The sequence below is a fragment of the Xenopus laevis genome, chromosome 6L, assembly GCF_017654675.1.
Source record: "Xenopus laevis strain J_2021 chromosome 6L, Xenopus_laevis_v10.1, whole genome shotgun sequence".
Classification (NCBI taxonomy): domain Eukaryota; kingdom Metazoa; phylum Chordata; class Amphibia; order Anura; family Pipidae; genus Xenopus; species Xenopus laevis.
Genome location: NC_054381.1, coordinates 26558125 through 26573099, shown reverse-complemented (window position 1 = coordinate 26573099; position 14975 = coordinate 26558125). Strand labels below are relative to the sequence as shown.

General features: G+C 38.6%; 1 protein-coding gene across 11 annotated transcripts in view; it reads left to right on the top strand.

Moving 5' to 3' along the window:
- mllt10.L (MLLT10, histone lysine methyltransferase DOT1L cofactor L homeolog) overlaps window positions 1-14975 on the top strand; it is a 175414-nt gene that overhangs the window by 112955 nt on the left and 47484 nt on the right. For 9 of the 11 annotated variants that reach the window (XR_005961721.1, XM_041565521.1, XM_041565523.1 and 6 more), the window contains 3 exons: window positions 2468-2563; window positions 7993-8260; window positions 9967-10533. Coding sequence is in view for 10 of the 11 variants with exons in the window: in XM_041565521.1 (XP_041421455.1) it covers window positions 2468-2563; window positions 7993-8260; window positions 9967-10533 (931 nt within the window). In the remaining variant the exon portion in view is untranslated. 11 annotated transcript variants of the gene reach the window in all.

Here is a 14975-nt window from a genome sequence, read left to right as displayed (position 1 = left end):
CTCTAGTTTTAGTTTTTTGTATGATTTGAGAAATAAAAACTCAGTGAAAAACCACGAGTGTGAATATACTTGAGAATATTCGCCATTTATTGAAGAATAAAACCACGAAAAGTCGCCAGAAAAAAAATGCAAGTTAAAGACAGTCATGTTGTAATCATTTGAGAAAAAATTGTTGCACGAGTTTTGTTGTCTTTTCTTTCACAAACTCAGATTTTGATTAATCTGCCCGTAAAAGGTTACTTTTATTTTTTTAAAGGTAAATTTTATTGTTTTAAACATGTAAAAACAAAACCCAGCGAACAACCTATATGCATTACATGGAGTCAAGCATGAGATACAAGTCGACACTTTTTTTTATTTATTTTTTTTTCAAATATACTCACAATTCGACTGGGTGGTTATTTAAGAAAAAATTTGAATGTCTAATATCGAATGGTTCCCATCCGAAAATTCGAATCATTTTCAATTTCTATGAATCAAGTTTTTCTCCGGGAAAAAAAAAAATATGAATGTCAGGAAGGCTATTAACATCTCCAAATGGGTTAACTGAACCTCTACCATTGACTTGTACATGAACTTTACATTTCAGCCAGTGGGGAGGCAGTTCCGGGAGATTAGTCGCCCCGAAGAAGAGGGCTGGGCTACTAAACTCCCTTATTCTGCCTGTGTGCCCTGACCCTTATGGTGTGGGGCACTAGAAGCTGTACATAACTTATATCTCATGGTTCCTACAATAGACCCTGATGGTCAAGTTCCTTGGCAGGTAAGATGGGGGTACCTGTTCTTGCTGACAAAAAAGTGTGTGACTTGCTGTATTTTTATTCCTGAAAAAATATCATAAGATTCCCCACCGTTATCAAAATGTCTCCAGAAGATCCTCCATAAAAAGTAGAGGTTGGACAGTACAGTAGTTATTCTTTTTATAGCTCTTCAAGTGTAGTTAGGTTAGGCAACGTGATCTCCCCAGCTTCAGAGAGCTTATTTGTGCACCTTTTATTAAATATGGACTCTTTTTTTTTTTGGCAGAGCATTCCAAAGTTCTCTCATTTTTGCAAATAAGTTTATCAACAGAAACATTTTACTTCTAGTGACTGAATGGCTGCTTTGTAGAATAGTTTGTATTATTTGTTCAACATCCCGTATTGTGTAGCATTTCAGGTTGGGTGGGAAAAGGGCATTTGGCCGTTGTGAAGACAGTTCAACAACACAACCCGGTCCTGACTGACGTTCATTGTTAGTCTCAGTACTATCCTCACATGTCTCCTGAGATTCCAGAATCCAGGGAAAGGTTCTCTAGCTGGAGAATACCCCTGATATTTAATAGGACTTGTTTTTGTCATGGTTTGAATGACCTGTCTGGCAAAGGTCATAGTTTTTGTTTTCCTAATTAATTCTGGTAAGCATAGAACTAACTTGTTCAGAATTTACTGTATCTAAATGCAGCCAAGGAATCCTTTGTACACAGAATGAAAGGTAGTGCGAATTGGTAGTAAATAGTCACCTGTTCACTCTTATTTCAGTCATCCAAAGGGATATTTGAATGTATTTTTATTAATCTTCATGGAAGGATGTCTAATTCTGACAAATCTCATATTAACTCCCATGTGGGTGCACTTTGATCTGGGAGGCTAACCACCAAATCACTATGTTTTAGGTATTATAGATGTGACGTACCCTTCCAGGCTTTAGTTCTATAAAGTGCTATACAGGTATGGGACCTGTTATCCAGAATGCTCAGGACCTGGGTTTTTTGGATAATGGGTCTTTCTGTAAATTGTATCTTCATACCTTAGGTCTACTATAAAAGCATGTAAACATTAAAAAAAAAACCCAATAGACTGGTTTTGCTTCCAATTAGGGATGCACCGAATACAGGATTTGGCCAGGTTTCAGCCTTTTTCAGCAGGATTCGGATTCGCCCTAATCCTTGTGCCTGGTCAATCTGAATCCTAATTTGCATATGTAAATTAGTAGCAGGTAGGGAAATCACGTGACTTTTCGTCCCAAAAGAAGATTTTTCCCCACTTTTTACTCCCCTGACCCTAATTTGCATATGCAAATTAGAATTTGATTCGGTGTGAATCCCAAATAGTGGATTCAGTGCATCCCTACTTCCAATAAGGATTAATTATATCTTAATTTGGATAAAGTGCTTTTCAGAAAATATTGAGATAAATTCGGACTTTGATATATGTACATCAGGACTCTTTGTTTTCTGGCATAAGATCTTGTAGTTTAGCACTCCATGACATACACTGAAATGTGCATGCGTAGAGACCAATCCAGTCCCAGCAAAGTGATCATTAGCCATCTGCTATTTTTTTGTACTGCTGCATAATAATCCAAAAATCACCAAAGCCACTGCATAATTGCTCCTTTTGCGGTTATTGTCCAGATATTGAAAACAAAATTTGTAACTATGAGTCTCTGAAAGCAAGCAAATGTTAATTTCTCTTCTTCGCTCTAGAAGCATAAAGAGAAAGAAAAGCACAGGCATAAATCCAGAAAGCAAATGGAGCCACTGCCAGCATTAGTCCCCTCACTGACTGTGACTACTGAAAAGGTGAGTTTTTTCCTTGTGCTTTAATTAAAGAATTAAAGACACTTGTAAGAAGTGCCAATATAGAAAGTTGTTCTTTGGGCAATGCAGTACTTTCTTTAACGTATGTCTCGGGCTTTCTTCAGACCTGTTTACATACCAGTTGTTATAATGACAGATTGTTGTACTGGTACTAATCCCTTGATTTCTGTTAAAGTGATTGTTGACCTTTCAACAACATATTTTTTTTTTATTATATTGTTTTCTGATTGTTCACCAGAATTAGACTTTTTTTCAATCTCTTTCCATGTTTTATTTTTTCCAATTTTAATATCCCTTCTCTGGTGTTTCAATCTGGTGGTTCGGTAATCCAGGTGGAGATTCTGAACTATTACAATTTGCTACATTAGTTGATGCATTTCTCAGCAGCAGCTCTGGAATTGCGCTCACCCTATTTATGGATAGGTTCGTGGGCTCAAGCCTCAAACCACATGAGATTGCCTTCCGACAAATCAACTGTGTATTTGCATTTCACTCACTGCTCCGGGTTGGTGGTCCGCGTGCGGGGAAACCAGACAATCTTCCAAAAGACAGGCATGCACTTCACGGACTCCCAGACAGCAATGTAGGCTAAAACAGCTTTATTTCACTTATACATTTTCCTGAGGAAATGTATTCATGAAATAAAGCTGTTTCACCTTCATCGCTGCCAGGGAGTCCGTGAAGTGCGTTCCTGTCTTTTGGAAGATTGTCTGATAGTTAAGGTAAACTTTGTGTATGCTGTTTATGAATGAATAAGGGTCGTCCCACACGGGCAGATTCGGGGAGATAATGTCCCCGCTTCTGCCTTCCACCATCTAAAATGAAAATCACCTGGGGGCAGGTACTTGGAGCACTTTGTTTTCCAAAGTCGCCCTGAGTTTCCTCGTGAGGCAATTACGGGCAACTTCGGAACACTAATTGCTCTGAATGCCTTCCCCCCCAGGCGATTTTCATTTTAGCCAGGGGAAGGCAGATCGGGGAGATTAGTCACTGCGAAGAAGAGATTTGTAGCCTGGCGACTAATGTCCCCGAATCTGCCCGTGTGGCCAGACCCTTAAGGGAAAACTGAACTTTGTTGCGAATAGAAAGTTTTCAAACTGAGCCAATTTAAATACTAGTGATTTATTTACAGATTTAAAGCGTGGGTCCCCTACTTTTGGTTCGATTCATGTTAACGGAGCAGGTCTATATAGATATTGGTATTTGCATATTGTGTAAAGTAATAAATGCATATAAAGAAATGTTGGGTCGTTTATGAAGATCAGAACCCCTTAGTGCACATTCAGGCTGCACTTCTACCAGCTTGGTTGTGGTATGCACCTTGCGTTGGATTATAAACATTTTTCTCGAGATGCAGACCACAGCATCAAGAGGTGTAGTCCAGCCTTTGACTTACTGTTCACTTTGTCTGAATTGGGATGGAGGGGGCCACTTATATCCCTTTGTCCACTCATAAAAAAAAATGCAGCTCTGCTGAGTGCAGGCAGTGTAATATTCATTAGGACTGAAAAGGGAAAATCAAAAGGATTCCAGAAGTTCAGTCCTGTAGCAGTTTTATTTCCGTTCTCCAACCGGTATAAATCTTACAAATTCAAACCCTGTGAAACAGCGCTTCTCAGTGAGCTCAGGAGAAGACGGCAAGAAAAATTATAAGAATGTACCAAAATATAGTTCTGTTTGTTTTTGATCTATTCAACACCACCTCTCTTTCTGAACACTCTATAATACTCAATCTCACATGAAACCCACTCCTTCATTCAGCGGACCAAGCTCAAACTTATCTTTAACCTTTAGTAATCCAACACCAAGGAAGATGGGTACTCACAAATTTTTAAAGGAGAACTAAAGCCTAACTAAAGAAGTAGGCTAGCAATGTTGTACATTATGTTTTGTGCTTCTGTACCAGCCCAAGGGAACCACAGCCCTTTAGCAGTAAAGATCTGTGTCTCCAAAGAAGCCCCAGTAGCTCCCCGTCTTCTTTGCTGATTCACTGCACATGCTCTGTGCTGCTGTCACTTACTGAGCTTAGGGACAGTTGCAGAATATACAGTACACATAGAATAGAAATGTTATAATATAAGGCTGATTAGTAATTAATACAGATAATTACTACATGGCAGCACAGAAACCAGTGCAATTAGCATCAGAATTTAATAATCAGCCCTGTAGCATCAGCTTCTCAACAGCTGCTCAGAGCCAATGGGCATGTGAGTGTCACAGACACTTTCCAAGATGGTGACCCCCTGTGACAAGTTTGAAGTCCTGGATCATTGCTGCTATTGACAAGCTGAAACTTTAGGCTGGTGCATTAAGTTCAGTATATAAAATATGGCATTTTTAGCCATATTAATTTTTAGGGTTTAGTTCTCCTTTAAGTAGTTATGTGCCTTCAAGATATTTCATCACAATGCTTGGATCGGATTTACTAGGGAAGATGCTCTTCATGTTGCGTAAAAAACGTTATTGTTGTTTTCATTAGGGACAGCCGCAGGTCTCTGAGCTCCAAAAATGAAGGCAGCGTGCCCTCCTAATTACCCCTAGGGTTTACTTAGAGAGAGAGAGAGAGAGAGAGAGAGAGAGAGAGATACAAAAATGTCTCTAAAGGAGGCTGACAAAATAAATTGTGTACCCAGAACATTTTCAGTAGAACCCATATGGCTACAAAGAGTGAGAGAGAGAGAGAGAGAGAGTACAAGTGAGTTGCCCAGACTGGAACCTTCTTGCTGTTTTGGAATAGAACATGTGGATCATAGGATACAGTTCAGCAGCCAGACAAATCTAACCTGAAGCTCAGGATTGCTGCCTAAAAGTCATTCTTTGTGGACAAGTGCTGGTGTTTCTTCTGTAGCTAGGAGGCTAAATGTATAATCCCAGTGTTGAGACTGCTGTGTGGTCTTGTCAAATATGTTAAGTGGCTTGTGAAAAGGAGTTATATATTGTTTAGATGTAGCCATTGCACCTGTGTTTGAAAAGCTCAGATATTTGGGAACATCTGCAAATACAATGGGGCCTTAAAAAAACACCCAAGTGAGATGTTGTGCTGAGCTTGACAATTGCTTGTTGAGTTAAGGGCAACACTGTAACAACATGCAAAAGTTAAAAGATTCCTGTACCAGTGCACCTTCACCAACCTTCAGGATCACTGAAAGTTTCTGATGCAGTCTGTTCTAAATATTCTAGAAATGGAATGTGAGTTTCTATGGGCGGTTCTTTAAAAAAGATATTGGCAATATGGAATTTATACTTTTAAACGTACAATTTTAGTTTTTAATTTTCTTTTAATAATAATTTTCTTTTAATAACTCTACAACTCTACAACTTTACAGTGGATGGAAGGAAGATAAGTGGTTCATGGTCCACAATAATATTTTAACTGTTCTAAGTACAGGTATCCAGAATGCTCGGGACCTGGGGCTTTCCAGATAACGGATCTTTCCCTAATTTGGATCTTCATACCTTAAGTCTACTAGAAAATCATGTAAACATTAAATACACCCAATAGTCTGGTTTTGCTTCCAATAAGGATTAATTATATCTTAGTTTGGATCAGATATAAGGCTCTGTTTTATTACAACAGAGAAAAAGGAAATCATTTTAAAAAAAAAAAAAATGATTATTTGGATAAAATGGAGTCTTTGGGAGCCTTTCCGTAATTTGTAGCTTTCTATTGTTTTATTACAACAGAGAAAAAGGAAATCATTTTTTAAAATTTTTGATTATTTGGATAAAATGGAGTCTATGGGAGACAGCCTTTCTGTAATTTGTAGCTTTCTGGATAACGGGTTACCAGATAACGGATCCTATACCTGTACCTTATAATTGCTAACTTGTAATCTGATTCATTTAAGGGCTGTGGCACACAATGAGGTTAGTTGTCAGGGGTAAACCTGCTCTACTGTGGGCGACTGATCTGAAAATGCTTTCCCACTAACATTAGGGTAAGGGGACACAGGGAGATAAGTCACCCCGACAACAACCCCAAACTGCCTTCCCCCTACCTTCCCGCCGGCTATAATAAAAAATCGCCAGCGGTATGGCACATATACTATTGTATCTTTAATCACCTTCTGCATGAAAGCCCTGTTGACATTAAAACATGCAGCATATTTATCATCTATTTTATCCAGTTGCAGTCCACCATTGTATAAAATACCTGACAGAGTTTGGAAGGAAGAGGAGTTCTACCAATACATTTGTTTGTTCATAACAAGGTTACAGATATAAAACCATTTCCTTTATCATATTAGCCATTTCACCACTTTTACATTACTGTATATAGGACATGCAATAAGCGCTCACCCAAAATATTGCTCTAACTCACTCTCAAGATGGGCCATAAGTATCTATAGCAGTAAATAGGAATTCAACCCAGCTCACTATGCACAGCTCTGATTCCCCCGTTGTCAACCACAGAATCTATTGTTGTGTATAGTCTTCTGAATATTAACCAAAAATAAAACATTAATTTCAATAATGCTTCAGATCCTCATGTAATATATATTAAACAGTTTTTTTCAGGTTTTGTCAGACTTCTCAATAGGGATGCACCAAATCCACTATTTTGGATCTGGCCGAACTCCCAAATCCTTCCCGTAAGTTTGAGCCCGAACCGAATCCTAATTTGCATATGCAAATTAGGGGTGGGGAAGGCAAAAACATTTTTACTTCCTTGTTTTGTGACCAAAAGTCACACAATTTCCCTTCCCGACCCTAATTTGCATATGCAAATTAGGATTCAGATTCAGTTCAGCCAGGCAAAAGGATTCGGCTGAAAAAGGCCGAATCCTGGATTCGGTGCATCCCTACTTCTCAAACTCCACCTTGTCTGCTTTAGTGTCAGTACATTGGAACAATAGGATTCCAATTTTCAAAAAATACATCCATGGCCTGTATAATTTACATCTTTGTGCGACTATTTTTGAATGATTGTTACAAGATCACATACAAGAATAATATATTCACTAGTCAGAACAGATCTTATCATGTAATTTATAGGGTCCTTTCTTTTACATAAATATCAAGTTAAGTGGTGTTATAGCACATGTGATCTACAATTTTGTACAGGCTTTTGATCTAGGACATTGGTTATAATTGGGATTTTGGATCAAACAAGAATGGAGAATTTTGTGAAGGTTTCTTCTTTTCGCACAGTGCAGGACTGTATCTTGTGAAGAAGTTTGACTTTGGCTGCATTGTTTCAAGGGAAGGAACCAAAAGTGCAGATAGGGACAGAAAAATACTGTTTTTAGTTTCAATTAATAACTTTACAACACATGAAAATATTTATGGAATGTGTACTGAAAAGCTGCTTAAGATTACATTGTGGGAAAAAAAATGAATGTGTCATTTCCATCTACTTTCATTCTTTTACCGGATTTTTGCTTCTTGTTTTTTTTTTTTCAAATATATAGACTTATACCTGCAGCAGCAGCAGCAACAACAACAACTCTGTGACAAGCTCAGTGAAGCGCATAGAAGATACTACTGCACGGTTTACCAATGCAAATTTTCAAGAGGTTTCTGCACATCCTACTAGCGTAAAGGAAGCACTTGAAGCCCGGATTTCTGACATGAGAGGAAAGAAAGCTCCAAGTCACAGCACCTTACAAAGGGGAAGAAAATCTAGCAGTGGAAGGAATTGTGCTGTCTCTGCAACAGCAACAAGTCCCTTCCAGCAAGGTAAATCAGTTGTTGTAAGAATTGGATAGTAATCTTCTGTGCAGAACTGCCATATAGTTTTCTCTCTCTGGTCAAAGCATCATCTATAGATCCCAGTCAATAGGTTATTTCTGTACCTGTTTGACCTGTGATTTCAATTTATTGTAACGGGAAGCAGTTTCCAAAGATGCTCCATGTTTAGTTGTTAAGTTGTATCTGGCCCTGGACTGGCAATCTATGGACTCTGGCACATGCCAGAGGGGCTACTGAGATGCCATAGACAATCGCTGTTTATTGGGACTGTGGGGGCCCTGGCATTTCAGGTAAACAGAGGCACAATTTTGAATCAGTCCAGATATGGTCGTATCCTTACATTACTGTAGGGCACGCCACCTTTATCCCTCTATTACACGTGATTAGTAAACTCTGGTTGGACCAGGTTTGAATTAGGCAAATGTGTGCCAACCTTACATATTGGGTGTGCATGAGGCCCTGTTGTTGGCTGGGAGCCTGAACAATTGGATCAACCCACTACTCAAGTGGTCCAATCAGTTAAAGGAACAGTAACACCAAAAAAATGAAAATATTTTATAAGAATGATAATATCATGTAGTGGTGCCCTGCACTGGTAAAACTGATGTGTTTGCTTTACAAACACAACTATAGTTTAAAGGGGGCAGCCATTCAAGCAAAGGGCACACAATAAGTTCTGAAGAATCCCATTATATTGTATACTTATACTGTTATCTGCCATATATCCTGTGCCTTTTCACCTTTTAATGGCTGCCCAGCAGCTTGTTTATCTAAACTATAGTAGATTTTCTGAAGCAAAACACACAATTTTTACCAATGCAGGACAACAGTACATTATATATTAATAATTCAAAACACTTTTGTTTTTTGGTGTTACAGTTCCTTTAAAGATAAGCTTGTTTCCAACCTCTCCAAACAAGTAAGAGTTACACCCAACTAACTACGTATGCTCCAGTGCTATCCTAATACCAGCCCTGCTTTTCCTAATCCACCTGGATCAGGATGGACATCAGTTTTGCTGTGAGAACCACACAGTGGCAGCCAGTACCCTACTTTGCATTGTTTATAAAAAAAATTATAATTACTTTTAAAAAATTGCTGCATGGTATTAAATCCTTCTATTCTGCAACATCCAGTTTCACATGTTCTCCTCCTATAACATGGTTTCTATCAGGCAGAATTCAGGTTGTGCTTTACACATAATTTCCTGCAGTCGTTTGATAGCACTGCAGTAAGAAATGTTAGTGACTTCTAATGAGCTTTTAACAGCAGCTGTAAAAACAAAAGGGTAAAAAGAAAGACAGATGGTGACAGTCGAACTGGCTAATGGAAACCCATTCAGCTGTTAATTAAGTGACAAAATGGTGGTAGTCCTAGATCCTCCCTTGTAAGTTCTGCCACGGAGATGAATTTACTTTGTATGTGCTATTTTGTATTTTGTGCGTAGCATGTGCAGGATACCAAACACCGACATGTCAATTACCACGGTGTTGTCATTTTGAAAACATTTATTTAAAATCTGCTGCCTACTGGAATTTGTAGTATTAGGTTTCAAGCTGCTACAAGTGTGAGCCTTGAGGCTGATCCAATATTCACAGTACTTATATACTGGTTAGCTTGCGGGGAAAATGTACAGTTTGATTAAATCGATTTTTAAATCTTTCCAACACATTCATATCTGTTTCTCTCCCCAGCCCATTTTTCAGGAACACCAAGCAGTGTTAAGTCATCCTCTGGAAGTTCAGTCCAGTCACCGCAGGAATTTCTTAGCTTCACAGAATTTGACGTTCGAAGTGACAGCTATCATCACTCTCAGCAACCAGCGTCCACCAAAGATGCACCTAAAGGAGAGCCTGGATTGCAGGAAGGGACAATAAACAGTTTTAGCTCCTTAATTCTTCCTACAAATCCAGCTCTGTCTTTCCAAACAAAAAACTATGAAAGTGTTTCTGGGGATTATGTGAATAGCAGCCTTACTGTAGCAGGATACAAGCGCTTGCAGTCCTCTGTTCTAGATGAAGATACAGTAAAAGAGAAGAAGCGTAAAGGAAGTAAGCAGAGCAAGCACGGCCCTGGTAGACCAAAAGGGAGCAAAAACCAAGAAACTCTGTCCCATTTATCTGCATCTTCCGCTTCTCCAACATCATCTGTGGCATCTGCAGCCGGGAGCATAGCAAGCTCTGGTATTCAAAGGTCTCCCACTTTGCTCAGGAATGGAAGCTTACAGAGTTTGAGCGTTGGGTCATCCCCGGGCGGTTCAGGTAAGGAACTGTAATACAACTAGAATGGTTTTAATACTGTTTCCTCATCATTTAAATTTGCCTTACACACACACACACACAAGCTTGATCCAACTAAAGCTACTTAAAAACTGCTGCTTGGCCTGGTGTTGCCAATTAGATCTGTGCAAAATAAATCTATGGCCACAAGTTCACTTTAAAGGGATTCTGCCATGATTTTTATGATGTAGTTTTTATTTCTAAATAACATTGTTTACACTGTAACTGATTCCCTCTTCGATATAAAATTTCATTCCTGAACCAGCAAGTGTATTTTTTTTTGAGTTGTAATATTGGTGTGGCGCCATCTCAGGTCATTTTGCCTGGTCATGTGCTTTCAGAAAGATCCAGCACTTTAGGATGGAACTGGCAGGCTGCTGTTTTCTCCTACTCAATGTAACTGAATGTGTCGCAGTGGGACATGGATTTTACTATTGAGTGCTGTTCTTATATCTACCAAGCAGCTGTTATCTTGTGTTAGGGAGCTGCTATCTGGTTACCTTCCCATTTTTCTGCTGTTAGGCTTCTGGGGGGGAAGGTGATATCACTCCAACTTGCAGTACAGCACTAAAGAGTGACTGAAATTTATCAGAGCACAAGTCACATGACTTGGGGCAACTGGCAAATTGACGATATGTCTAGGCTTCAAAATTAAATATAAAAAAATCTGTGCTCTTCTGATAAACGGATTTCAGTGCAGAATTCTGCTGGAGCAGCACTATTAACTGATGCATTTTGAAAAAAATAATTTTTTCCCATGACTGCATCTCCTCTTGTGCAATGTTGACCAGTACAGTTCAGTTTCTTCCACACTTTATCAGATAAACATTATAGTCATGGTCTGGATTGCAGTCAGATTAATTAATTAAAATTATATCCTGCTAAAAAGTCTGTGGGGTCCACGGAAAGGCTTGGGGCTGCTTTATCCCCAAATAAACTCCAGGTTTCTGAGACAGTTTGGTTGTGATTTTATTTTTTAATTTTTGTTCTTGTATTGAATCTTCTTTATGAGGCCACTGACCCAAGCAAGCAAGCAGTTATGTGCAAGGTAGTGTGCGATAAGTAGAGGGAGGGCCTCAATTTGAAGATGTGTTATTGGTATTAATTTTAAAAACAAAGGTATAATTCACATATAATTTTCAAGTAGCATATCGATGATAATGACCTTTTCCCCCAATTGCTTTCTGTTTTTTTACCAGTTTCTAAAATCCAGGTTTTAAAAATTGAGTTGTTTTTTTTCCCTCGAGCCATATAAATTCAGTAAACTCAATCTTAAATTGTTTACATTGAGACATTAGTTGATACAATTGTCAGTAGCATCAGAGAAATAGCAATATTTAATATTACAATAGTAACAGTTGCTCTCTCCAAAAAAAAACTGCTGGCACCCTAGCCTGCTGAACTGCTACTGGAAAACATTACATTGGGAAAATTAATTCATTTTTATAGGGAATGTTCACCCAAAAGCAATTTCCAAAAAGCAATTTTCTGAGCAACTTTCCAATATGCATTCAACTTTGTTGAAGCTTGTTTAAAAAAAAAAAATTAGAAACCATAAAATTGTGGTTGATGGTTCCTCTAGTCAAGAACTGCATTTTTTTGCCCCTCTGAGGTGCCGTAGATGGCTGCAGCTGACATCAGAAAGTGACCTGTGCTGCTACTCTGCATGTTTAGTGTTTCCCCCCTCTATACAATGTATACGTCATACTTTAAGTCTGTGGACAGGAGAGGAGCTGTGCCAAGCAATGAGTAATGGCTCCTATATTATAGACTAATTCATTCGGCTGTCGTCTGTCATTTCCGTCCTTGGCAGCGCGCACTGCAATTAGGCCAAACTGGTGCACTGACTGCGTTTTATTGTTTAAAGGAGAACTAAACCATAAAAATTAATATGGCTAAAAATGCCATAGTCTATATACTAAACATATTGCATCAGCTAAACGTTTCAGCATCTCAATAGCAGCAATGATCCAGGACTTCAAACTTGTCACAGGGGGTCACCATCTTGGAAAGTGTCTGTGACACTCACATGGTCAGTGGGCTCTGAGCAACTGAAGCTTAGGGGTCGTTGCAAGTTATCAAGCAGAAAATGAGGTTTGTCTGTAATATAAACTTATGCTACAGGACTAATTATTAGATTCTGATGCTAATTGCACTGGTTCCTGTGCTGCCATGTAGTAAATATCTGTATTAACTACTAATCAGTCTTTTATTGGGACATTTATTCTATGCTTACTGTATATTGTGAGTCAGTCTATAAGCTCAAGAATAGAAAGATAAGTAATAAAGAATAGCAATATGAATACATTGGTATCCTTACAGGGCATTTGTTTTGGCATAGGGGTCAGGGACTCCCTTTTGAAAGCTGGAATGGGTCAAAAGAAAAATGCAAATCATTACAAAAAATATAAAAAAATATAAACAATGAAGGCCAATTGAAAATTTGTTAAGAATTAGCCATTCTATAACATATTAAAAGTTAACACAAAGGTAAACCACCCCTTTAAGTACCCTAGCAACCAGGCAACAGTGAAAGATGAATAGATAACCCAATAATAATTAAAAGCAATAGCAAATAACTATATATTAATTTCTTGTTGCTGTTTTAGGCACCACTATTTTTTTGTACACCTGCCAAAAGAAAGTTTGTTTTACTTATGACAAATGGGCATATCCACCATCAGAGGCTTAATTGTTTAGCTATGAGTGTTTTGAAAGGTACTGTGTTAAAGGCCGTTACCCTTTGTATCCTTTACCATCTCCAGTCAAGTGCAGACTATGTGTAGCAGCAGAATAGAGCAAGCTCGGCTGAGGACATGACCTTGGGGACACCATTGCTGACGTGACAGATGGCATAGTCACATAGGCTGGAGGCCTCACTTTCAGCATATTATCCAGCTGACCAGATTGGGTGGGTGTGGGGAAAAACAAAAGGTATTTTGGTCACCAGTACTGATCTGGGGGCAATCCAAAGGCTTAAAGGAACAGTATCACCAAAAAAGTTTTAAAAGTAATGAAAGTTTTAAAGTAATGAAAATATCATGTAGTGTTGCCCTGAACTGCTAAAACTGATGTGTTTGCTTCAGAAACACTACTATAGTTCATATAAACGAGCTGCTGTGTAGCAATGGCGGAAATTGAAAAAAAGGCTATGTGGCACAGGTTAAACAGTGGATAACAGATAACACCATTATGTTCTACAGAGCTTATCTGCTGTGTAACCTGAGCCTTTTCTCCTTTGAATGGCTGCCCCCATTGCTACACAGCAGCTTCTTTATATAAACAATAGTAGAGTTTCTGAAGCAAACACACCAGTTTTACCAGTGCAGCAGAACACTGCATTATATTGCATCACTTTAAAACACTTTCATTTTTTCATGTTACTGGTCCTTTAAAGGGATACTGTCATGGGAAAACATGTTTTATTTAAAATAGTGCTGCTTCAGCAGACATCTGACCTGCAACCCATTTTTCAAAAGAGCAAATAGATTTTTTTTAAATTTAATTTTGAATTCTGACATGAGGTAGACATATTGTTAGTTTCCCAGCTGCCCCCAGTCGTGTGACTTGTGCTCTGATAAACTTCAGTCACTCTTTACTGCTGTACTGCAAGTTGGAGTGATATCACCCCTCCCCCCCCCCCCAGCAGCCAAACAAAAGAACAATGGGAAGGTAACCAGATAGCAGATTCCTAACACAAGATAACAGCTGCCTGGTAGATCTAAGAACAACACTCAATAGTAAAATCCTGGTCCCACTGAGACACATCAGTTCTAATAAGTAGGAGAAACAACAGCCTGCCAGAAAGCAGTTCCATCCTAAAGTGCTGGCTCTTTCTGAAAGCACATGACCAGGCAAAATGACCTGAGATGGCGCCTATACACCAATATTACAACTAAAAAAATATATACACTTGCTGGTTCAGGGATGACATTTTATATTGTTGAGTGAATTATTTGCAGTGTAAACAGTGTCATTTTGAAATAAAAACTACACCATAAAAATCATGACAGTATCCCTTTTATCATTGCTGTGGGATCAGATTATTTATGCCACTGACAGCAGTGATGGGGGGGGTCCATGTATATAATCGCCACTACTAATGAGCTTTATTAAAAGTACTGGTATCAGTAATAAATAAGATACGATCCACAGGCCACTGGGCTCATTTTTATTTTTAATGTTATTCTTATGGATATTTGCATTGAAAAGGGTTACATAGGTCTAGCAGAGGAGATGAGAGATCAAATTCAATAGTTAATTAGTAGGGTGTCCCAGTGCAGAGTAGACTCCATTACTATTGAGGTGTGAATGCCATGTGCACGCTGATCTGCGTTTTCTTGGCGTAGGTATACCAGATATGTACCAGTTAACACGTAGAATAAAAGAGCAACTTCCATGCTGGTTGTTTAAGTGCTTTGCCT